This window comes from Rhamphochromis sp. 'chilingali' (assembly GCF_963969265.1).
Source record: "Rhamphochromis sp. 'chilingali' genome assembly, chromosome: 7".
NCBI classification, from domain to species: Eukaryota; Metazoa; Chordata; class Actinopteri; order Cichliformes; family Cichlidae; genus Rhamphochromis; species Rhamphochromis sp. 'chilingali'.
Genome location: NC_137934.1, coordinates 17,493,664 through 17,519,966, shown reverse-complemented (window position 1 = coordinate 17,519,966; position 26,303 = coordinate 17,493,664). Strand labels below are relative to the sequence as shown.

The 26,303-nt window shown below is 39.5% G+C and overlaps 2 protein-coding genes across 4 annotated transcripts in view; one reads left to right on the top strand and one right to left on the bottom strand.

Annotated features, from left to right (window-relative positions):
- Positions 1–2,374, bottom strand: part of LOC308399174 (ankyrin repeat and BTB/POZ domain-containing protein 3-A) — a 279,641-nt gene extending 277,267 nt beyond the window's left edge. For both annotated transcript variants that reach the window (XM_080886229.1, XM_080886230.1), the window contains exon 1: positions 1,303–2,374. In XM_080886229.1, coding sequence (XP_080742355.1) covers positions 1,303–2,167 — 865 coding nt within the window. In that variant the 5' untranslated portion in view covers positions 2,168–2,374. The remainder of the gene's footprint in view (positions 1–1,302) is intronic.
- Positions 2,375–6,808: 4,434 nt separating this feature from the next.
- On the top strand, positions 6,809–26,192 carry cry1a (cryptochrome circadian regulator 1a). 2 transcript variants are annotated; one of them, XM_080886135.1, is made up of 14 exons: positions 6,809–7,717; positions 15,748–15,856; positions 15,952–16,094; positions 16,199–16,383; positions 17,498–17,586; positions 17,716–17,856; positions 20,056–20,367; positions 21,431–21,582; positions 21,926–22,128; positions 22,887–23,006; positions 23,134–23,232; positions 24,217–24,297; positions 24,503–24,607; positions 25,484–26,192. In XM_080886135.1, exons 1-13 carry the CDS (start codon positions 7,560–7,562, stop codon positions 24,601–24,603), a joined length of 1,893 nt encoding a protein of 630 aa, XP_080742261.1. In that variant the 5' UTR covers positions 6,809–7,559; the 3' UTR covers positions 24,604–24,607; positions 25,484–26,192. The 2 variants fall into 2 exon arrangements, with proteins under 2 accessions (XP_080742261.1, XP_080742262.1); XM_080886136.1 differs by lacking the exon at positions 24,217–24,297.
- Positions 26,193–26,303: the final 111 nt, after the last annotated feature.

Here is a 26,303-nt window from a genome sequence, read left to right as displayed (position 1 = left end):
ATAGCCGAAAGAAAGTAATTATTTTTTAAACTGCGTTAACCAATGCCTCCCCACTAGTCAGTGAACACACCTGGGAGATAATAGGGCAAGTCAGAGACAACTGGTGTAGAGGTGGATGCCAAGCGGCTTGCAGATTCAATAGCAACAGTACTTTTTTGGAATTGATCTGTTTTAATATGAAGATGCAATGATGCATTTTAAGTTACTACACTGCACGTGAGGATTTGGGGGACAGAAAAGACTCCCATCTTTAAAGAAAAGAACTGCATCCATGACATTCAATTTCAGATCATTTCACTTCACTGAAGAATCTGTGAGAACGATCTCATATCCATTTTTCTTCAGATTGCTTCTGGAATAATCTTCTGCAGCAACTAGCCAAAGTGTTGCACTATGATTCTTTGGCCAGTATTACACAGCCCAGTTTGGCTCTCAGTTGGAGAACAGCATTTCAACTCCCTTCTGCTTTCAGCCAACTCATTCAGGGCATTGAAAACAAGAGGGCCAGCCCACACTGACAGCTTACACCTTCTGGAGTGAGACTGTAGCATTATCAACAAGGCCAGCACACAATATAAACACAAAGCCTGCTTGTGCAAAAAAATCCTGACGCACACACATCATGATACATAAATGCATTTCCTATAGTCTATCAAAAACACTCATTAACATCTGTGCTGCTAATGACAGTCTGAGAGCACAATAGCTTCAAAGAAGTAGAGGTTTGAGCTTGTTTGATCTTTTTCACCATAAATACCTAGTCTAGTCTGGCTGTTGCTCTGAGGCTGCAACAACCAAGATACTGTTTCAGAGGTTGGCCTTGAGGTCTAAGCTGAGGGTAATAAATATTCAAAAACTGCCAAGCCCTTTTGTTTGGGTATGGAATTACACTAGCAATATAAGCAGTGGTTATTCCCCAGCATAATAACACAGTTTACAGTCATATTGCTTTTCTTAAGAGGGTACGCTAAGCAGATTAGGAAAAAATAAAATAAAATGTGTTGTTATCCTCCAAACAAATGAGCAGAACTTGAGATGAAGATAGCTTTTGAAAAGAAAATTATTTTCTACATCAGGCCTCATCCCAGTTGAGTCATAGTTATGGCTTATTTAAAGAGGCAGCCACTTGTTTCTAGACAGTTCCTGAAGCACGTGGATTTCCATTTTGGAAACAAGTTGTTTTAGGGGGCAAATTGATTTTACTCATATGGTGATTTAGGTGATAAAAAAGCCCTCTGCACACACCACCAAATGTACGTCAATCACGTTTCAAACAGTTAACCACTCACTGACATGGCTTACCACTTGAATTCTTGCCACATATGAGGTGCTGGTAGGGCTGCAGCAGACCCCAGATCTCCGAGTCGTTGCAGATGGCTTGCTCCATTGACTCCAGCGTAAACTTGGGGATCCCGTTATCCCTCTCCACGAGCGCGCTGCGCAGGACGCGGGTGAAAACCTCTCTGAACAGACTCTCCATGCAGGCGGTGAGGTATATGGCAGCGTGCTCGTGGATCCTTAGGGCCACCCGACTATCCACCATCCACCTGAAGAACTTCCCCACGGAGAAGACCAGCCCGCAGCGCGCGGACTTGCCTCGGCTGAACTTGTCCCCGGTGCTCATGTTGTAGAGGGACAAGGCGCTCAGAGCCGCCGTGATGCAGTTGACGGAGATGGTCCACGAGAGCACCACCTTGATGGCGCTTTGGATCTCGTGCTTGGTGCACTTGGCGTAGCGCAAGCTGAGTCGCTGCGCCTCCCGGGCCACCCTCACCAGCGCGCGGCTAATGAGAGTCGACAGTCGCGCCAGGACCTCCGGTGGCGGGTTGCCCACCATCAGCTCCTCGTCTTTCCTCAGCGCGCCCTCCACCTCGCCCAGGGTCCATGGCACCTCCTCCAGCTCGGGCAGCTTGGCGCAGTGACCCGAGCACTCCAGTATCTCCGTGTCCTCCGCCAGGACGGTGTTGACTGTGTCCAAACTGTTGTGTCTGCTGTGCATGGATTCCGTCAGATGCCAGCAGTTTCCCCCATGCGAGATGGACTGATGCGTGTCGGAGCAGCACAGCGACACGCTGGACGACCTAACCGAGTCCGCGGCTCCACCATAACCAGAATCAAGCGTTAAATCCTCCAGCGTCCTCACGACTGTCTTACCCTTGCCTGCCATAACTGCACCGCATACTGTTGGGTATGCTTGGTCTCCCAGTTAAATGCCACAAACTCGTTTCAGCGCGTTTCTCCGCCGCAATCTCCCGATTTAAGCGTATTCCCCAGAATGAAGAGTGGAACGACACCAACGAGCATCTACTTTTCTCCTCCTCTGCGCGTCTTGCTGTCACCGATATCCTCTCCTCCTGTCCACAACTTCATAACCCGAGAGCGCACAAACCCTCCGCGCTCACTGCAACAAGCGCAGCGCAGGCAGGACTCCGATGGAGAGGAGGAGCATGAGAGCGGCGGGCTGGAACGAGCCAATCCGCGTATCCATCAGTTGTTACTGACAGAGAGGAGCTACCTGCTGCTTTTCAGCAGAATCTACCTGGAGCTGGTGAAACACAACAGTTCAGTGGAAAACACACTATTGCGAGCTGCTGTGCCAGCCAATCTGCTGTTTGTAGTGGCGTTGCTGCAGTGTCATGTCACGACAGTGCCAGGATGAGAGGAAGGTTCCCACTGAGAGAACACATGGCGCAAATGGTAAAATAGACAAATTCCGTGTTAAAATAACGCAGGGAGACGAAAATAATTTAATTCTACCGCATAAAACTCAGATCCACCAATCAAATAAGATCAATGAGTGGATTCAATGAGGATTCAAAGATTCAAAGATCAATGAGTGGATGTTAAATTAAGCATAAAGAAGACGCTGGCTGCTACCTTGCCAGCATTAAGCTGTTATTTTAAAGTGTTCATAGTGTTATCTAAAATAGCAGTTTCTTTCTGTGCTCTATGAAAAATAAGCTTTTCTGTGTAATACTACTAGCTGCTTTGTTGCAGTGATGCTATATTTTATTCTTCCTGCTGTCATCTGTAGATGAATTTCACAGCTTTAAAATGTATTAAAGTTTTGTACAGTAGCTGTATAAACACACAATTCCTCATGTGAACAGGTCACTGATGTACCATGAATTCAGTTTCTTGTGCGTGTGTGTGTATGTGCTTTAATGTATGCAAAGGTATCAGCTTTTCTGCATTTCCTTTAGTCTGTTCACTGACTGATGTATTTGACCTTTCTAAAGCTTCTCTGGACATGATTAATCACTACAGGAGTTTGCTTGCTAAATTTCACCATGAAAATCCATTCATCCATCATTCTGCTGGCCAAAGAAAAGGCAGGATGCAATTGTAAAATCATAGCAACACCTATAAATAATAATAGGCATCAGTATTCACCTGTATTCACGAATAACAGTGCAATTTTGTAAAATAAAAGCGCAGCGCATTTTTTCTTTAGTTAAGTACAGGTCAGGCTAGTGTTCTTATTACGATTGCACTATTTTTTATTTTTTATTTTTGCTGTAACTAAATAAAACATTTTAAAGTAAGACTTTAAAAACGCTATTATTGGGTGTTTAATGAAATGTTTCTTATTCTGTTCAGCTAATAAAGATAATATTAACCCACCTTCCTGAAATTTTCTGAGAACCTGGATAAAATGTTGCATTTCTAACATTAGACTTCTGCTGTGCTTGTTTTCCACCCCTAATGTTGATTTTTAAGTATGACGTGAAGCGTCTGCAGCAGAAGTAACTTTCTTAAGGTGCACCACAATCTTTAATGTCTGATCCTTATAAATATTTCACTCTCCAGAGAACATTGCTCTGAGCTTTTTCCAGATCAGAAGTCTTTCCGTGCCTCTGTGTCAAGGTTTAGCAGCACTTGGAAGATTTTGTTGTTGAACGGTTTATTCTCCATGATACAATATTTTTGTCCAGCCATGAAAACAAAGCGTGAATGTGCTGAATTCTGATTACTTGCTGAGAGGAACAGTTGGTGGAATGATGATTCATCCATTCTGTTGGGGTTTCTCCTTGTACGTCTGAGCTGGACCAACCATCTGTCCACACTGCCTGCCACGCCAGAGGCCCTTTCAGATTTTCTTAGCATGACATCACATTGCATGCCTGAACTGACAAACCTACACTGGACTTTTTTAAGAGGGTCTAAAGAGGATGTGACTCCCACTGCTGCAAAAGTGATTGACGTGGTAAAAGTGTAAAACAAAACATGGCTGTATCTTCCTCTCATTGTTTGGCTGACACACAATAAACAATAAGATTACCACACTGCATTATGTAGGTTTTATACCAAAGCAGTGGAGCTTATTTATGTCCCGAGCCTCCACAGAGGCACGCTGGGCCCCTTAATAGTATTTATTACAGATAATGACCAATGTAGGAAGACTTTTATTGACTTAATATAGCGTTATCTAAGCAAAAAAGAAAGGTTTCTGATGCTAGTGATGAAATGGAGCCCCAATAAAGAAAATGAAAAGGATGATAATGCATTTTGCATGAAGAACGCTTCATAAAGAGTTCCTAAGCAGATGCCACCATTAGCACACCTCATCCTCCAGCAGTCTGCCACGACCTCTTGATGCAATGCAGCATATCTTGCTGACTAACTCAGGTGAGAGTGGTGGAGGTGGGCAGCTGTCAGCTGCATCTCTTACATGCACCGTGGCGCTCCGAAGCTTGTCCTCACTTATTAAGCCTTGGTTGCCTGGTAACAGAAAAATTATCATGATTTTCCCGGCATGATGATATGGTAATTTATTCAGTAATGTGTTCTTAGATTTACCTTAGTTTGAAGTGCTTTGTGTAATTATATGTAGAGTATATTGCTGTATACTGTGTTATGTCTCTATATTAGAAAACTATTAAAAATGTCTGAGACCAGGTTTAAAAAAAGGGGGACTAAAGTGTTGCTGGCATTTTAAAAATGAGCTACAACTGTATATGGGTTTATGATAGACATATATAGTTAAACTTTTTTTTTATTCCAAGGCTTTTTAAAATATAAATATTTGTATAATTTTGTGTTTTTGACATTCCTAGCTAGACTCCATGTTATTTTGTTAACATTTATATTTTTAAATGTTAATTTTAGGTTATTTATTACAACTGAGTTGCGAATTTGATTGGGAATGGCTGTCTGTCTCTATGTTAGCCCTGCGACAGACTGGTGACCTGTCCAGGGTGAACCCCACCTCTTGCCCTATGGCAGCCGGGATAGTCTCCACCCCACTGTGATGCTGAAATAGACAAGTGGGAGAAGATGAATGGATAAATGGATGAATGGCATTACAATTGAAATCACATTGTACCTTGTTCTAATTTTAACATTGCAGTAATCGATTACTTTGTAATTTCCTCCCAGTTTGCTATTTTACACTGTTTCTGGACAACACTTGTAGCTGTAATGTTAGTTTTGATAGATAAGTGCTATAAACTTGATTTCACACACACACGCACATATATATATATATATATATATATATATATATATATATATATATATATATATATATGTGTGTGTGTGTGTGTGTGTGTGTGTGTGTGTGTGTGTGTGTGTGTGTGTGTTTCATTCTTCCTTGTTTCTTTTATGTAGTAATAATAATAATTATAATGAATTTCAAGGTAAGATAATTTCTGGATTTTGATCATAAGTATAATATAAATTTGCATTTCCAAGTTCTAACTGCACTTTTTCTTATTTTCCATATCATTATGATGAATAATGATAATACATGACATCACATTTACATAGGCCTTGTCATTATCATGTGTCGATACAATTGATCATCATGAGCAAAGTAAGGGGGCCTACTGACGTGATACTATACTGCCCCTCAGTGGCCAAAAGTCGGCACTACTTCACAGGCCAAGACAGCATTTTGCATCTTGCATAATTACAAGCTGTTTTATGTAAGAGTGTTGTGACGCATTTCTTTTTCGGGATAATAAAGAGTATAACATTTCCTATTCCACTACAACTGCTAATGATTACTACCGCTAATATTATTATTAACAATATTCAGATGTACACGTTTACTTTTATGAAACCTTTCAGGAAACAAGGCAATTGGAACAGCTTTCTGAAATATAGGAGGTTAAGTAGGTAAAAAGAAAATGTAGTGTAATGAACATATAAAGTGACAAATAAAAACTAGTCTTCACAAGTTCACTGTCTTTTGTTTGTAGGTTGGGCAAATTTAAGAGCAAATTCAGAAAATGAGAATTCATATCATGTTAACTACGAGCTACACTTCTTATTGCACTAGACCACACATGCACACACACTGACAAGGAAGCGAGTGCCACTCGATCATGCCGGACTTCATGTGCACATCCGGGTTCTTTTAGTATAAACAAGCCAGTGCACTCTTGCAACTGATGAGGACTCTTTTTTATTGTTAAAGCTCCACATTTTTACCCCAATAAGTCTTTAAAGTCTGTGCGTGTAACCTCTGTAACTCATATTTGTATTTATTTTATTTTTTCATTAACCTGTTATAAAACATGAAGTATACAAATAGAAACACTCGAGTATGGTTAAGATTTCCGAGTCTGCTTTACTCTTAAGATTATTATTAGCCAAACTTAATTGACCCGCTGACGTGCTATGTCCGTTCAGTCCGCCATAAGAGGTCATAATTCATCAGTAACACCAAGCGGGTAAGTTATCTGTGCATGCTGGCATGCAGAAAGCACGCTGGAAAAACGTGACCACGCCGCGAAACGCACAAAGCGATTCGGACCTATCAGAAGGCTCGGAACTACGCACGTTGGCAGTGGGCGGAGTCTCGGCTGTAGGTGCGGTGAAGAGGTTGAGCAGCTATTCGTGGACGTTGTAAAGGAAAATCTTTTGAGGTCGCAGCTCAAAATATCAGCTCAACAGTGAGGCAGACGGGTTATACGGAATCGAGAAGCGGTTATAACGGCTAAGTATTGATCTAGCTAACAGTAGGACGACGAATTTTACAATATTTCTGTTAGAAATTGTATTTTACATAACCAGCTTCCCTGGTATTCGCGGCACGGAACAGCCGGTCTTGCCACGGTGTCTTGTGGGTTTAGATTACAAGCCAGTTAAGTACTCTGTTATTGCGTTTGACTTAATTAATATCTGTAGAAAGCAGGCCCGCCCAGGAGTGTTAGCATATATTTATACGTTAATTTTTTCATCATTCAGAAAAACAAGTTATACAACGAGCCGCTCTACTTCTCCGCAGCACACCGGGTCCTAAAGCCCGCCGCGTTAGTTGTCATATTGCCGGAGCGCGCGCGTTGCCTCGAGCCCAAATGGTTCAGCAGCCAGCGGTTTCTACATTTTTCGACACTATGGAAAAAGCTCTGTTAGAGCAAGGATAATTATAAAAGTTGGACTGCGTTATTGAACCCCAAAAGGATTTCTTTTTCAAACCAATTTTTATTCAAGGTGATATTTTTTCTTCCTAAAAGAAACTGTGAGTGAGTAGTTGGGATAAAAGTCGAGTGAGCACCAAAAGACTGTTGACCTCTTTCAAAAAGGAAGAAAAGGACTCGTCCAGTTGAGTAATGGTCATTAATACGATCCACTGGTTCAGGAAGGGCTTGCGGCTCCACGACAACCCGTCGCTCAAGGAATCTCTGCTGGGAGCGGATACGGTCCGCTGCGTCTACATCCTCGACCCCTGGTTTGCGGGCTCTTCCAACGTTGGCATCAACAGGTGGAGGTGAGGGAAGCGTGAATTTAACCACGCGCTACCACACATGTAGCACAACAGGATGCATTAACAACAGCACAAGATTAAAAACGGTTGCAAACGGCACATTTGTATCCATTTACATAACATATAGCATATATTGTTGTTTTGTGTATCTTTGTGACGGTTTCATGTCTCTTTCTGGCTGTTGTGTTTCCTAATGGCTGTAATAACATAGCAACAGGATATGCAGTACTTTGCAAAAGTCTTATATTTAGCTTCCAAGGAGCTAGATTATTTGTAATATTTTAAGTGGTCTTGTGAAATGTTCTCCATGCTTGCTGAAGATCTTTCAACATTTTTCTTGAGACTTTAGCTGCTTTTTCACCTATATTGAGTCCAGTCTTTGTACCTGACCAGGTCCCTAACTAAAGGGATGAACAAATGTTGTCTACAAATCACATACAACATGGCAACAAACCAGTTTTAAATTGTATTGTTTGTCATTTTGTTACTAGCAGGCTGTCACAAAAACACATAATTTGCTCTCATTTCTTTATTTGAATATTTAACAAATGCCTAAAATATAGTAAGATAACAGTTTGACAGGCATAAAAACCTATTCTTGTGCCAACAAGGTGATCCCCGAAGAGGTATTAACTGAAAATGTGTGGTATCTTGACATGGTGTGCATTGTGTCCTTAAAAAATTTGAGGAAATAGGACAAGCTCAGGACAAAAGAAGTTGTTTCAGGCCTAAAAAAAAATAGTAGATAAACAGTATCTGAAAGTCACGTTCTTAAGGAACATGAAAAAAATCCAGCAAAGACATGACACATTTGATCCATCTACTCTTAACTGATGTCTAATAAAGGTTATCTTATCTTATCTTATGTCTTATCAAAAATGACCTCAGTCATTTGGCTGTCAAAAAGCCACTCTTAATAAGGAGAGGAAGCAGGGACAAAAGGCTGAGGTTTACCAAATTACACAAGAATTGAATTAAAAAGTAGTGGCAACAGGTCTGATGGAGTGATAAATCCAAATTTGAAATTTTTTCACACCATCATTGAAATGTACAGAGGTCAGGAGAGAGGTACAACCGTAAGTGTATACATCCATATGGAAAACATGTTTGAGATTCTCATGTGAGCTAGGCTGTGTTTCAGACAGTGGTGTTGGAGATCTTGTCAAAATTGATGGAATTATGAACCCAGAAAAATACAATCAAAATCTTTTTGGGAGAACTGTAAAAACCCCGATTACTTAAAGTAAGAGGAACAAGACTTTCTGCCAAAATCACAAAGTATGTAAGGAATAGCATGGCAAAGCATTGCCCAACTGGTTTTTATCTTGCATTTGAGGTCAAAGCTGTTACATTGTTTGAGATGTTGATTGCCAAGTTTTGTTTGTTTTTGCAAACAAAGAAAGCCTGGGTGTTTTCTAAATGAACCAAACAAAAAGAGGCCATAGAGCTGCTGCACTGTCACCTGAATTTTGACCTACATATACGAGGTATAGCAAAGTACAGCAAATTATGACATAAACTGTATATAAGGTCACTAACATATATTTGCACTCACTTACTTCATCTCATGTATTGTTCACTAAACTATAATCTTCACTAAGTTATCACTTTGAAACAAAACATCAAAACCAGGAGAAACGTCAATTATATCAGTTAGATCAGGCATAATGAATACTGACTACACACATAAATTATAACATTACGTTGTCCTTCAAAAGGTGACTAAGATCTCAGATGGGTAAACAGTATTTTCACCTCCCTGGTAAACTCTAATTATTCTTAAATGACTTTCAGCTGATGATATAATGTTAAACTGTTGTTTATAAAGTGGTTTATTGCACATCAGCAGATCTCAAACACTTTCATATTCAGTTTCTTTGACTCATTTCAGCACAAACCACATATACTAACTGGTTTGTGTTACATGGTTGTAGCATTGTGAATTACATTCGGATCAGTAAATATTTCCTCTGTAAAGATTAGACACATGAATGTACGGATCTCAGACAGAGCTGTAAATGCTAAATTGCTTTGAGCCGTTTCCACACGTGCACTGCATCTATGAACTTTGGTAGGACGCAAGTATTTGACCTAGTTGGTTTATTCGATATTTACCCAACCAGCTCCCTAATACAGGGTCAGTGTGATGCCAGATTATGATGGTGTAAGAATTAAGCATTGGGTGTGAAGAGAGAGGGAATTCAGCCTATGCAAAGACTCTGGAGATGCATTTGTGTGTATACCTCCTATGTGATGAAGTTGTTTGTAGGTTAAATGTCTGCTGGTTGAGAAGCTGTTGTGAACAGGAAGGCTGTGACAGCAGAGTTCACCACAAAGAGGAAGAAGTGAGAAAATAAAAAACATCAAAGTTTAAAACATTGTTTTCTCACTTCACAAATGTGTAACAAAAAATGGCTGCCTCACAGAATTTTCACTGCTTTTAACACTTCACTACAGTGAAGTTCTTTGTATATTATAGCTTCTGTTCTCTCACATTACTGCCTGTTTCACATCTTGACACTCACCTCAAATATCATAAACGTGGATCTGCAAGCTACCAAGATACTCTCAATAATCTGGCGCATTTACTTCTAGCAAGTGGGGGTCATGTATCCTCCCTTCTGTATCTTCTGTCCAGGCAGCTCTATTGCCTAAACCACACTGAATATTATCAGTTGTGTGAATGCATCTTAGCACACTATTTCCTGCTGTGTTCCACATGTGGGAAAGGATCTTAAGCATCTTCATATTCTCTTGAGGTTTGCCGTTTTTAGTCTGAACTGTTCGGACTAAACTTTAGATGCTAAAAATGCACTTTAGATGGCTGTTTTATTTTTGCATATTTCTTGGCTTTTCTTAAAATGACATAAGACTATATAGTGTCTACTTTTGACCCTATAGTCCCACATTTCTAAAGATTTTATGATGAAGAATTTTATGTAACTGACATTTCATGACCTCCAGACTGTCAGCATGTGTCTCCGATTGTTTCACAACCAAGATAGTAGCAGGCTGCTTGTGTCTAGTGACACAAAGAAGTAGGGCTGGGCGATATGACCCAAAATTCATATCTCGATATTTTTTAGCTGGATGGCGATATAAGATATATATCTCGATATTTTTTTAAGCCATAAAGTAAGAACAAAAAGAGTTCTTAGTCAAAGCTGTGTCCCAGATGTCACACAGGCACTTTTATTAACATACAGCACAGATGTACATGAAAAATTACTCAAAATTAAATTATGAGCATTCATTAAATAATAATGCTCCATAAATAAAAGAAAACAAGGTTGTTTTTGTGCTAAACAAAGAGCTCACAATTGTGCAGTCAAAATGTAAACTAAAAGACGCTGAGCGTAATAACAAAGACAGACAGATTTTACAGCTGCTCTGTTCCCAAGTTTTACTGTGTGACTGATAGCCTGGAGTTTGAAATCCGCTTCATAACCACGTCTCTTACAGGTGCCATTTATGGTCCTTATACACACACAATACGGTAATATTACGTTGATGCACAGTACGTATCACTCCGCGAAGCTCCTCGGTAGCCGTAATGCGCCGACAATCTATCAAGCGGTGCAGCTCCGTAGCTTACCAAAGTCGTACTCAAACATTTTTGACAGATTGCTGAACGCCGTGTACCACATAAAATCGGTTCGCGGCCACCAAGCACAACCAGAATTCATACATAAGGCGCGCTATCAACTTTTGAGAGAATGAAAGGATTTTAGGGTTAGCGCTGTTAGCTCGTTAGCGCGGTTAGCTCGTTAGCATGTTTAGCTCGTTAGCACGTTGACGCCGTCCAGCCCCACGCATGGGGCGATGCGCAGTAACTCGTTAACGGAGATTTGCCGTGTCCGTCTTGTCGCTGCCTGCACGTGAAGCGATGGGGTAGGAGGGGGAGTTGTCTTCAGTGAAGGCGAGGCGGAGTAACGTTGCGTAGAGACAAAAGTGGACGAAAGAGAGGCAAACTTGCGGCTCCACAACTATAATTATAACGTAACATAGACTATATCGATATAAAGGATATTGTCACATCTTATATCTCGTATAAAAATATATCGATATGTTTTAAAAACTCGATATATCGCCCAGCTCTACAAAGAAGTATATAAAGCTTTACAGGGTCATGTGTTGGAGATAAGTGCGTGGACCGTTGACTTTAATGGTCTGATACCCAATGGCTGACAGTTTTCTGGAAAATTCCCTAGTAAAAACAAACAGTTGGGATCCTTTTTACTTATATGTTCAGTAGAACTCAGCTTCCTGCTTCTGTATAGAAAATGCAGCATCTCACTTGGCAGTTTTTATGGTCTACAGGCAGGTGCTGGATGAATGAAAGTACCCCTGAGGTTTAAAGTACAGTAGGGGTCTCCCTTTGTGTTTTATGTTTCTGTTCCCGTCGTGAGCTTTGGTTTGCGTTGTAGTCCCATGCCGTCTCTTAAAGAGAAGGGGAGCATAAAAGTCGGGCCAGTTATGAGCATCCATGTTGTTATGCTTCTGCAGTTATGTAACAGCAGCCTGGGCTGACGCAGAGCCCACGCAGTTCACTCAGCATGCCCTGATTCATTCCTTTTATTTAATTTTTTTATGCACAAATCAGACATGTAACATGGTGTAAGACCAGAATCTCTTATTTGTAGTCCAAAAACTCACCTGGTGAAAATAGAGCTTGGGTGAAATATATTAATTATTCTCCCAGTACAAATAAAGCATAAAGGAAATGCCTAGTTCAGATTTGTTGACCCATGTTTCCAAAAAGCTAATAACTTATTTGACTGAATTTGCTGAATTCAAAGATGGCATATACTGCTTTGTTTCAATCGTGTCACTGTACTGCTGTGCTTCTGGTTTTTATATCTCAGTAAACTTTACTCAAAGTTAAACCAAGCAAAGGTCCAAAATATGAGGGCGCTGTAAAAATCTCCCTGTAGCCTGCAGCTGCTATAACTGGCACCTGTTTCTGCACATTTTTTTTTTATCATTTGAATTGCCTGCTAAAGAGCGAGCACTCCCTTTTCTTGAGATGTAGGCGGTGATCCTCAGTGATTAAGGTAGGCCAATGCCAGATGACATAATCATTATAACTTTCCCTCCTTTCCACCAGCGACAGGCATAGCATAAGTAGGTCAGTGTGTTAGGAAGAAAAAAAACCTATCCATTTCTCTCTTCCTTTTGACCTACTTCTGCACGCCTGCTTCTGCAAAAGACCCAACTCTGGTGTGGCACACTGCTTTGAACACTAATCCCAACAAAGCTGCATCCATCTGATATCCATTTTCAGATCTGTTTAAGCTAGTTGAAATTCTCATGCTGGGTGGCCCATGATTATGAAGGTTCATTTGGTTGAAATTCTTGTGGAGTTGTTTGAAAAATAGGACAGATGTAGGAGTGAAAATAATGAAAAACAGGTATGAATGGATTTCGTTTAACACCGAATCCAGCACAGCTCTGTCTCTGTTTGAATACCATAGATGAACATAGCTTAAGGACTCTGAGTAGTCTGAGTCTAGCTTTGCAGAATCAAACTGTCTTCACAGGTCAGGAGAGCAAAGCAGCTGGCATAGGAAATGACCTTGGACTGGCAGGAATAATCTGGTTCAAGATGTAGGAAGTCTGTTAGCTGTGCTGTAGCTCACACTCAACAAAGACACCACTATTGTAGCTAGTCTTAAACAACAATTCACTCTTATCATTAATGAAGTTTCAGTTGCTTTGTGTCACACTGATATGATATTATCATTTCTCAAAGCACTGTTAAAGCTTGAATAAAAACTTGCGAAAGCGATGTATTTCCTGTGTCAAATTGTTATCAACATATAATGACATTATCCACGATTTGTCTCGGCAGAGTTTCTGACCTTGCCAGAGTGAATCATTTGCTTGGTGCTACGAGGAGTGCGGTGTACAGAGAGGCCTTAATCTAAAAAAAAAAGAAAAAAGTTAATGTTCCCATGAATACATGAAATTGCCGATCTCCTGGCTCTAGGCTTACTTTCCTGTTTCAGCCAGTACCCACAAAGTTGACCCCCCATGTCATATATAATACATAAAGAATAAAAAAAAATACGTTTAGGAAAACAAATTTTGGAGTTTCAGAAGAACCGTAATACACAGACAAATGAATAGATTTAACAATTAATAAATACCATCCATCCATTTATTTCTGGCCGCCTATCCAGTAGTCTTAGCGGAGATACCCAGAGTTCCCTGTAAGTTAATACCTGTATTTCTGTTTACTGTTAGTTTGGGGACATTTGTTTACATATTTTTCGGCTTTGATCCTATGTTGCGGTTATGCAGTTAAAATGTCTTCCTTATTTACCATAAAACCTTAAAACCCACACCCCTTGTGTTCTTTACATGACAATAGATTAGGTCAGGTGCCTGGCTGAATAATATTTGCAAAGTATTTAAGCTTTAATAATAATGAAAACTACATAAAGTTCACTAGAAGCCCTTACCTGGCTGTCTTATCAGTAAAAGACATAATTAGACCGGAATGATACAGGAAGCATCCACCTACAAATTTTGTTACCTATAGCAACAGAACGGGAAGCACCACATTACTGCCGCTTTGTGTTTACATGTGTGTGTACCTGTGGGTGTGTGTTCTGATGCTTACAGTTGGTATTTTTTTATTTTGGAGAACATATAAAAACAGAAGCAAATTATACTATAGTTCAGTTATTGCACTGTTGTTAAACCAATAAAATGTTAATGCTGGTTCATACTTCCACCAGTTAGGTCAGCACATTGTATTTAAATGATGGCTGACGTTGCATACAGAGATGATTAAACTCATGGATGAGGGTTGGTCAACTCATGCACCGTCTGCTTGATTCAGCCTTGAGTGTGTGTTCAGCCTTGGCTTTTTTTTTTTTTTTAATTAAGGGACACTTGATATGAAGAGATATTGTGCTTTAGCTAAACAGTCCTGTTTTACCCCACAGTTTGTCCCACACTGGTGTACATTTGCTAATCTTACATGTCTTGTTTTTGTTACTTAAAGAAATAACATTTTACATTTTATCAACGTGGGCTATGTAGAGCAAGGACAGTAAATTTGAACTTGGAAAAACAAGAACGTAATAATAATCTGCTATGACAATAGTGGAATAAGTCTTGTCAAACTTTGTTCATGCAAAGTGGAGGTGAAATTATGTGGGGGACCAAAAACTGCCAAAATCAAAAATTAGTAAAGAAATGCCTTAATAGGAAAAAAAAAACTGATATGCCATTAAATTGATATAAATAATATTCTGAAATAATAGGATTCTAGATATATATTGGCATTAATCTATTTGTACAAATATGTAATTTCCCCATTATAACTATTTATTAGTTTTATTCCTTCTGAGAGACAAAGGTCCAAACATAATTTAATTAAGGAATAGCTCAATAAATGATTGAATAAACGCATTTAAAACTGAATAACTGATATAAAAAAAAAATCTAGTTTAAAAGTCAGATGAAAAATGTCAGTTATAGCATATATTTATGTATTTTTGGTCTTGAAGGGATATTTTTAGAGTTTGCATGACAGGATATGTACATGCAACAAGCAAATACATCACACATCAACTTCAGTTAATTTACACATTTTTTTATATGTAGGCAGATAAGAAAAGATAAGTTTTTCCTTAGTGTGCAAATCAGATTAAAGTTGAGTAGAGCTTAAAGGTCTTTTATTACATAGGATATATCTTCAATAAAGTGCAATAAAAATAGATAATTTCATGTAATTTGGTCATTGACTTCAAATCTTCAGTATATAAGATGTTTGGTATGTCTTAGTCAATTGGTAATTTAGAAAAAAAGATTTTGAAGGAGTGGTCTCATTTAATTCAGCTGTATAAAAATGTCAAAGAGCAAAGTGAATGGAAACTTCTACTCTTTTAAGGGCATTTTACCTTTTGCCTGTATAAGCTAAAATCAATAGTTGTACTCCCTAATCAAACTCCTTCATCATGCAGTGACTGATATTGTAGCATCTTTATGAACATTGACACAGATTTCCTTGTCATCTGCAGGTTCTTATTGCAGAGTCTTGAGGACTTGGACTCCAGCCTCCGTAAGCTCAACTCTCGTCTGTTTGTGATCCGAGGCCAACCCACTGATGTCTTTCCCAGACTTTTCAAGGTGAAACTTGAATCTGATTTAAGCTGCACAACCAACAGTGCCTCAAACATTTTGTGTGAATCCTAAACATTCTACGATTTACTCCTTTTTTCCAGGAGTGGAAAATTACTCGTCTGTCATATGAATACGACTCTGAGCCCTTTGGGAAAGAGCGAGATGCAGCTATTAAGAAGCTGGCCTCTGAGGCTGGAGTTGAGGTGACAGTTCGCACCTCCCACACACTCTATGAACTGGACAAGTAAGTTATTATCACACCTTACCACAACAAACAGTGCTGTCATATTGTTCTTTGTCCTGAGCAAGTTTTTTTTATGAATCTGTTTCTGATCTTTGCATCTGCAGGATCATAGAGTTAAATGGGGGTCAGTCTCCCCTCACCTACAAGCGGTTCCAGACTCTCATCAGTCGTATGGACCCTGTGGAGGTGCCTGCGGAGTCCATCACTGCTGAGATAATGGGGAAATGCACTACCCCTCTGTCTGAAGATCATGATGAGAAGTTTGGGGTCCCCTCCCTGGAGGAACTCGGTAAGGTCTAAATTATGTAATGAAATGTAATTGTAATAAGTAATTTTCATTTGTGGAAAAAAGCAGCACTACTAGTAGCCGTCTAAAGCTGAGTTTCCACCAGAGATTGTTAGACCCAGCAGCTGTTACTGTATTTACATACAGTCTGTGCAGCAAACATAAACTGCATGTAAATGATGGACGTAATTGCAGGTGTGTCTTAAATTGGATCAGATTCACTCTTACTCACCACCAAGATGGACGCATGCATTAGGGACAATTCCAAGTTGGAGGCTTTATACCAGACCTCACTAATTAATAATTCATATAGTAACATGTCCATCTTTTATATACAGATTATGATGCCAAGGGTAGAATAGGAGTCCTGTGTCAGACTTTACACATAGCTGCTGATTTGAGGAAAGAGTTGTCAGATATTAATCTAACTGTAGTAAGAAAATATGACTGAGCAGATATTATCTGCTCAAATCAACATTAGTAGTGAGTTATTAGATTTACCTGGGTTTTCTGTAGCTTTTTAAACTTATTTCTAGTAGTAGTGAATAACTTTTTCATTCTGTTTTTATGTCTAAAATTAGTTAGGGGTAATATCTTCCTTAGCAGTTCATGTTTAAAAATGTCTTAAAAACACAAAAATATATTTTCTCAGCAGTTATAAAGAAAACTAGTGAAACTTCTGGGGCTTGAGCATAATCTGCATTTAAACACATAACATGGACATGGACATGCCCTATTTTTGGCCTTCATATATGGATTCATATATTACTTGTTGTATTTCTTCATAAAAAAAAACACAGGACACTGTCCTGTTGCATTACTGATTACTCTTGCCTTTTTTGTTGTTTCTTTTGTATTTTTTTTGTTCATTTATCTATAAAAATTTAATAAACAGAATTATAAAAAAAATAAAACAAAAAATGATCAAGGACAGGAATAAAAAGCCCTCTTTAAATAAATCTACCTACACATGTAGTTAACCCTCTTGTTGTGTTGGTTTGCCCTCTTCTGGTCATAATGAAGATTACTAAAATGGTATAAACTGCACATATTCTTTTCAGGGAATTAAAAATATATGAAAAATGATAATATGTGAGTTTTAATTTGACCCCTGCAGGTTTTGATACTGAAGGCCTGTCCTCAGCTGTGTGGCCAGGAGGAGAGACTGAAGCTCTCACACGACTTGAGAGGCACTTGGAGAGGAAGGTCAGGCAAATCGAGCAGAGAATTTTTGTTAAATCATTTTTTATTTTAGTACAATCCCACTGCTCTGTCATTTAAAATGAGTTTCGCTGTGATACAAGTCTCAGGTTTTCATGTGATTGTTCCTATCAGGCATGGGTGGCAAACTTTGAACGTCCTAGAATGAACGCCAACTCACTGCTTGCCAGCCCCACAGGCCTCAGCCCCTACCTGCGCTTCGGCTGCCTCTCCTGCCGTCTCTTCTACTTTAAGCTTACTGACCTCTACAGGAAGGTAAGTGTGTAGGAATATACTTAATTAATTACACTTAAAAAATTGGGTTTCTAATTATCTTTGAAGTCTTTAAATAAGGATATGAAGGATATGTTCCACAAGAACCCAACCTGATGTGTAAATCAGATTCAAAACTGTGAACAAAGTCATCCTCTTGACAACCAGAATTACAGTTGTCATATGACAATGGTCGTCCTGGTCAGAATTTACATCATGTTGCAGGATTAAAAGCCGACTGGGTGAGAAACCTTCAGGTAGGGCAGATGCAATCAACCATGAATGTCTTTTATTTCCTCTAGATCAGGGGTCACCATTTCATTTTCCCAAGGGGCCACATGAGAAACTACAATTGTAGTGGAGGGTTACACCAACAAACTGCACTTGGTTCTGCTCAATATTAATTTGATCTCTTTATAAGCTTATTAGTGCAGCCCCTCCCACAAAAGTCCCATTTTCTCATGTGTCCCATTGTGAAAATTATTTGCCATCAATCCTGTTGACAAAGCGCTCTATTTACATATTCTTGGCCCAGCTCAGCTAAACTGTTAGCAACTTTTGACTTTTAGGGTGGATTAAAGCACACCGCTGTGCTTTATGGAAAAGGTGATAAGGATTTGTAACACAAGAAAAACAATCGATAGTCATAATATCTTAACCATCTTGTTTGATCTTTCTGAAAATGGATGGCCTGAATTAAAATGAAAATGAAAATGTGATTAATCTCCCAACCTTGTTAGGAGAGTAAAACATTGTTTGAACTGAAGTGTGAACAGAAGACGCTGTAATTAAGGTAATTTTTCTTTCACGCTCAGGGGGAGAAGGTTTCCAGCATATCTTCTCCTTGTATTAATAGGAACTTTTTTTTACTGATAAAATGATTAATATATTGAAATAATTTTCTCATAAAACAGCTGTTGAAAAAGAAAATTAACCAGGTCATCATACATCTTGGTGAATGTAGTAATTAAAACCAGTATGCATATCAGAGTCAAGTGCAGATTTTTGATGCTGTGGTGGATTATCCATCTGTCAATCAATCCATTGTCTGCAGTTTATCAGGGTTTGGGTGACAGGGACAGCAGTCTGAAGCAGAGCAATCAGACTTCCCTCACCGTGCCCACCTCCTCCAGCTCATTGGGGGGAGACACAGAGTTGTTCTTGGCTAGCTGCGAGATATAATCTCTCCAGTGAGTCCTGGGACTGCCCTGGAAACAATAGCGCTACTCCAAGTCCCCATTCTTGGTGTAATATTTAAGTGTAAACTATTACTGTATTTATTTATTTATTTATTTATTTTCGATTAAATATAAGAAAAAAGATGAAGGATTTTTGTCCCTTTTTACATGTTTCATTTTTAGACACTTTACCTCACAGGGAGGAATCGAAAACACTGACTCAGATCTGAGTGCAAGAGACAGGGATTTACTATATGGTTGCAGTGGGGCTGACTGAAGGCCGTGGCTGGTATTAGCAGGCTGCGATTTGGCTGATTGTTGAGTAAGTTAAGTGGTGCTGCACTGAGCTGGAATCTTTTTAGGCATGCTGGTGAGTTTGGTATGCGTATCACCAGGCTGAGAGCATCATTGGTGGAAAGCTTTTGGGGGTACAGTCTGATGGCAGAACAGGAGATGACCGAGTGGCAAGGCCAGACACCCACACACACACCAATTGTCTACAAAATGGGGCCCATAACAGATATGAGTAATGGAAAAAACCCAACACAAGGAGTGAGTCATGGAAGGTACACCCAGTACTGTGACATCAGATATATTTGCAGGGGTGATTTAATGCTCTGGCTGTTTATTTTGCCATGTAATGATTCACAGTTTATTCTGTAATGAGGTGAATTAACCAGTACTGCCTCCCTCTTGAATTTTTTCGTTGTATGTTTGGACTCAAGTGCTTATATGTAAATGAGCTAAAGTAATATAGTGGTTTAGTCTTTATCTTTTATCACATTACCTACTACTACCACTACTACTACTACTACTACTACTTCTACTACTAGTACTACTTACTGCATTTCGTTGCCCTGTACCTGTGCATGTGCAATGACAATAAAGTTGTCATTGCACATTATAATAATAATAATTTTCCTTTAAAAAAAACAAAAAAAAACCCTCCTGCGTAATATACAGCTGGTGTAGTCAAATCTCTGACTGCCTCAGACAGTAACGTGTCTTTCTCCTACTTGACAAGGTGAAGAAGAACAGCTCCCCTCCTCTCTCGCTCTACGGTCAGCTGCTTTGGCGTGAGTTCTTTTACACAGCGGCCACCAACAACCCCTGCTTCGACAAGATGGAGAGTAACCCCATCTGCGTTCAGATACCCTGGGACCGCAACCCCGAAGCGCTGGCCAAGTGGGCAGAAGGCCGCACCGGCTTCCCCTGGATTGATGCCATCATGACCCAGCTGAGGCAGGAAGGCTGGATCCACCACCTGGCTAGGCATGCTGTGGCCTGTTTCCTGACAAGAGGAGACCTGTGGATTAGCTGGGAGGAGGGAATGAAGGTAGACAGTGTCCTACTATTGTTCTGATGGGAGTAATGCTAGTATCTGGTTTCTATTTAATTCATACCAAACACCACTTGGGGAGTTTAAAAATAGAATATAAGTTTACTTGCTTGCATCCAAAATTAGTTTTTTGCTTTTAGAAGCTACTGTTTATAGTGAGTAATGGACTACTTAATACATTTATGCGTTTTTTTTTTTTTCTTCATGAACATTTAACAAACGAAAGCCCTGAAAAGCCCAAATGGTTCTTCACTGAGGAGCTGAAAACAGACTGTATGTACAAGGAGGCTATAGCTTCCTCGTCTAATAATCTAAAATTATGCACAAACGTCTGAGACTTGTATTCTTCTTCTGGTTGCAAATACAAGACTGAACCCTACCCTATGGGGGTATTTTTGAAAGTGATACCATCTACTGAATATCTCAGATGAGTTTGAATATTGGTGCCCTAGACCTGTAGGTCAAGGTCAGAGGTCAAGTTTTCTAAAAATGTGTGTACACAAAAAGATATCAACTAGAAATTTATACCATAAGTGCCAATATTGTTGTGTTAGTAAAAAATACTGGCACCTATTTAATAGTATTTTATTTTATTTACATAATGAGTGCCGCTCCTTTCAAGACACAGTGGCATTTTTAAATTAATAGCCATTATTATTATTCCCAGTAAATATTAAATATTCTAAGCACCTTGTGGCAATAAATAGCTGATCAGCATAATCAGCTGCTTCTTTAGTAAGTCACTAATCCTCAGCATTAACTGTAATGGAACTGTAATGAACTGCAGCCCGTTAGTCTCTGCTCTGCTCTAGCAGCACAGCAACCAGAAAACAGAGCAGGAGACAGATTATCGTCTCCAGCTGCAGTCCAAATGCGGCATGAAATCCTCTCTGTCGGAGCAGCTAATTGACATCAGGGAACTGTATATATTTAATCAGAAATTTACCCACAGTCATTTTTTTGTCATACTCAAACACTTGACTCATTTGTTGTTAACCATCTCAGCAGGACCAAATATTGCTTCCCAGTCGATCTGAGATGTTTTTGATTGTGTGTTCAGGTGTTTGAGGAGCTGCTGCTGGATGCAGACTGGAGTGTGAATGCAGGCAGCTGGATGTGGCTCTCCTGCAGCTCTTTCTTCCAGCAGTTCTTCCACTGCTACTGCCCTGTGGGTTTCGGCCGCCGCACAGACCCCAACGGAGATTACATACGGTAGGGTTGCATCTGTCAAAACATCTGTACTTGAAAATTTTTGCAAGAGCAGTAAAAATTTACAATGCAGGAGTAAATCTAAGGCTTTTATCATGTAAAATTAAATCCATAAAAAAACATTTTAGTGAAAATTCTTGTGACACACATTATCTCACTTAGTAAACAGACACAACCAAGCAATAAAATGTGTGCCTACTCAAAAATAAGGTATCAGAGGAGTCTGTGTTTGAGAGATTTCCATCTAACATTTGGGTGGTTAATTCCACCATAGCAGTTGACGCTTTTCCTGGAAATTAATTATCCCACTCACATGCCAACTAAACCTCTTCATCTCTCCGCCCAGCCGCTACCTGCCCATTCTGAGGGGATTTCCAGCCAAGTATATTTATGATCCCTGGAACGCTCCAGAGGTTGTGCAGAAGGCAGCCAAATGTATTATTGGAGTACATTATCCAAAGCCTATGGTGCACCATGCAGAGGCCAGCCGTCTCAACATCGAGCGAATGAAACAGATCTACCAGCAGCTCTCCTGTTACAGAGGCCTCGGTAAGGATGCAGATACAGCATTATTAAAATTAAAATGAAGAAAGATCAACTGATGGATCACAAGCAGTGATTTGCAGTTAGATTTTTTCAGAACAAGTCTTTCCTTGTTTTTAATATTTTTCAACACAACTGAAACTGCTACTTTGGTGTCATTTGCAATCCTTTGGTCCATGTCACACACTCTGCTCCATCAGCTTTCCAATAACAGACTGAACCCCACAAATATCTCTGAAGTGGAGGTATTAGGCTTTTCCTTGCTTTCTGTCATGTATACACTTCTACAGTGATGGATGCTCATATTAAAAGCTCAACAAGGCTGGGATGTGTAAATAATCCCAGTAATGCCACATCTTGACATCTCTATGGTGTCACTGAGAGTGGATATCTTTCATAAGTCCCACCCACTTCTGTTCAAAGCTTTTAATTTGGATGGGCAGCACCAAAGCGCAATAAGAACTATTAGACATTGTTAATCATACAAAGCTGCTCTCCTAGACCTAAGATTAAAATTATAAAGCTGGAAATGAAAATACCTGATTCACTTAAAAATAAATAAATAAATAAATGCCTTATTTTGGACTGTAGTCAGTGATTTTAAAATGTCTCAAAAGTAGTAATGAAAAAAAACTCAAAGTCAGCATAAATATCTACAAATGAGGTATTTAAACCATATACATTTTCAGTGTTTTAATTTGGTGTTTTTAATATTATTGTTTGTGTATGTTTTGGACTAACTCTGTAACTCTCTGTGTCTTCAGGTCTTTTGGCTACAGTTCCATCTGGCTCTAATGGCAACGGAAATGGAAATGGAAACGCTGAGGCATCCTCAGATTCGATGCGATTCTCTGAGACTTCACGTGATGCTGCAGCTCCATCTAGTAAGTGGCACAGAGACCCACTCCTCCTCTGACACTTCAAACTTGTGGATGTTTCATGACTTCCTGTGTAGCCTCTGGCAGTGAACTCTTTGAAGAAGACCTGTTTGTTCTTTTATTTATTTCTCAGCCTATCAGATGCCAGTTCACTCCCAGGGAGACTGGCAAAGTGGTGTCATGATGTACGTGCAGGGGGATCCGCAAACCAGCGTCGGCATGCACCAACATGGTGGGGACTAACTACCCGTGCACCTTCACTTGATTATCCACTTGATGCTTATCATTTTCCTGTGTGTGCCGCTTTTACTGGTGCTATAACTGGACTGTATCACTGATTATCTCAGTTTCCAGGTTTTTTTTTTATTGTAGACTCTACATTTTTATGAGTCTAAACAACAAGACAGTTAGTTTTAGTTGCAGCTGACCATCACCCATCTGTCATTCTAAGAAAAATAATCTGCTCACCCTGCAGGATATTTTCCTTCAATAACAGGCGTGCTGATTAGCTGGGAAGCTTTGGCTCTTTGCTACCCAGAGAAAAGCCATTGAACATGACTGTGCTAAATTTCACACACCATTAAGAAGAGAGCAGTGGTCCCTTTAAGTCTAAATTTAGTAGAAAAGTAAAAGGACTTCCTCCTGACACAACCAGCTGATTTAAACTCCAAACTTTGTTGTTATGAGGTGGCGATGCTTATCACTGCCCCTACACCTTCATAACACGTGGAAGTACATTTGTTTGTGTTGATTTGTTGTCAGGTCTACATGGAGTGGATGGACATGCAGTGAGTGTTGTTAGGTTAACTGGTGATTGTAAATTGCCCTTAGGTTTGAATGTGAGTTGCTGGGATAGAGTCAGTCTATTAGTGGAAGACAATGGATGGATATTTGAACATATAGCAGGTGTTTGCACAATGGTTTTATAGTGTAGTGGTTTGATCTCAGGAGGAGACACAAGTGCCTCTGGGGCATCCAGCATTAAAGAATGCAGCATACCCACCGTGGTGACCCCTGGTAAATAAAGTAAATAAGGGAGCACCTGAAAGCAGCTTTTTTTTAAAAAAAAAAAAAAGGATTCCAGTTGATTGGACAATATGAAACCGGTCCCCAAGTGGAACGAGTTTTGCGTACTTTATGTGCTTCATGCATTAACTGCATCCTTTCATGCATCTTCTTCAGTGTTTCGCTGCTAATCCTTGAATCTTAATTGAAGTTCCAGGTTACGCTGCCAGTACCAGTATGATGTGTTACACTCAAGGCACGCAGCAGAATCCTGGTCCTGTAATTCAAAAAGGTGCGAGTGAAACATTTCACTGATTGATGATGATTTCTTTTATTAATCTTTCTTAACTGGTTGAAAAACTTGAGTCCCAGTCCTGTGTTTGACCATCACTGCACGCCACCCCTAAAAGAGTGTTTTCATTTTAAGCCATGTTTTTGTATTTAGTCGAAATTTATAGTTTCATGGTTTATTGAAATGTGCTCTTATGTTTTTTTAGGGCCTGAACACCACCCCACCACTCAGACCAGTGGCAAACGACACAGTGAGGACTCTGGGAATAGCAAAAGTTCCAAAGTCCAGAGACAGAGCATCCACTAAAGAGGTCAGTTGCAGTCTCACACATTATTATTATTATATAAAACACATACAAGATGTACTTTAGTGAGCAGCATTCAGAGAGGTGGGTCAGAAATAGGAATTTTATTCCTTGTTTTTAATAATACGGTGAAACGTACTGACTGTCAGTCCTTGTTTTCACTGCTTCTGCCAGTAGAAACCATCTGAACAAGGCAGGCATGAGCCAAACCTTTTCAGTGTTTTTATCAGCCGTTCCTGCCTTTATAATCCACAATATCCACACAATGAGATACACAAATTTTAAGTCAGTAATTAATAGCAGTTTACTAACCACTGTTAAGAGGAACTCTGAAGTGATGTAATTGCCAGGCAGAGGTTTAAATGCAGCACCACCTCATGTTGCTTTCATTTCCTTGTAGTCATGTTTCAGCCTCTTTATTTTATGTTTTGCTTTGCTGTGGATTTATCTGAAACAGCTGCTACCATTGTGATTGTGAGTTCAGATGAGAGGAAGATAGTTGAGTGTTTGTTGACATGGCTGATTTTTTTTTTTATCAGTGTTTATGTTCTTTAAATGCCGGATTCCCAGTGTTCCGTTCATTCGTCGATCAAACAGCAGACACACATCTGGACCAGTAACAGTACACCTACTTCACTCAGAGTTCCTGTAATGCAGTAAATATTTGTATGGTCTCAAAGCACCTAATTTCAGCAGATTACCCTCACTCACCTCAGGTCATGTGACAGGAAAAGTTGTAGGTCAGATTCTCAATGTTTTGTTTTCCTTAACATGTAATGTTGGAATGTTTTTCAGTGCGCTGAAAAAGTCAGCACTGAAGGAGTTAAATGTATTTTCAGAAATGTCTGAACATGCCACTTATTGTTCTTTCTTCTGTTGCAGGTGTTTCAATCATATCGAGAACACAGCCAAAACTAAACGGACGCTAAAATAGACTCAAATATTTTTTACAGCACTACAATGCACGAACACACCTTCAGGACGGGCATCCCCACCTGTCACAAAACATGTTTCTCAACTTAATCGGACTGAATATTATTACAGTGTGGGCCAGCCAGTGATGTTACACTGTGCTCCTGTTTGGGTTAATAATGCCGAGACTAAAGTCTTTGTGTATATAATGAATTTGCTAAAAGCAGCTCACATACAACGTGTACATATTTGGATATTGTATGTGTTTTCTCTCTTTGTGTAGCCATAGACCTATTGATATATTTTTGATATGAGAATTCATTGTGGATTGATCGTTCTTTTGGGGAAATTTTCAATAAAAAGAAATGCATTTTTAGACCTTCCATTAAAAACATAAATGGTCAGAAATGTCTGCTAATGCACCCGAGTTTTTAAAGTTTTTCCACATTGAGCCCATCGAGTGTAAATGTCAGCAAAAATCCTTTCTGTGTTTCAGTGCTAGTGGACTCGTTTTATTCCTTCAAACTTCTATATGACACAAACCATCATGTTATTGCCCTCGTCTGTGTTTATTGAGAAAAGGTGAGAGGACTACAGAGCCTGCATATTCCTGGTGTGCCACCCCACCACCCATATACTCTCTAATAAATGTACCACTGGAGAGAAATGCTTCACTTGCTTCTTGTTCCTTCTCAATGTGCTTGTTTAATTAAAACAGCTTCAAATATACAAATAGTTTCAGTCTTTTCTTTGTAACTCAAAAGTCAGAGTTCAATCTTTGAGAAAAATT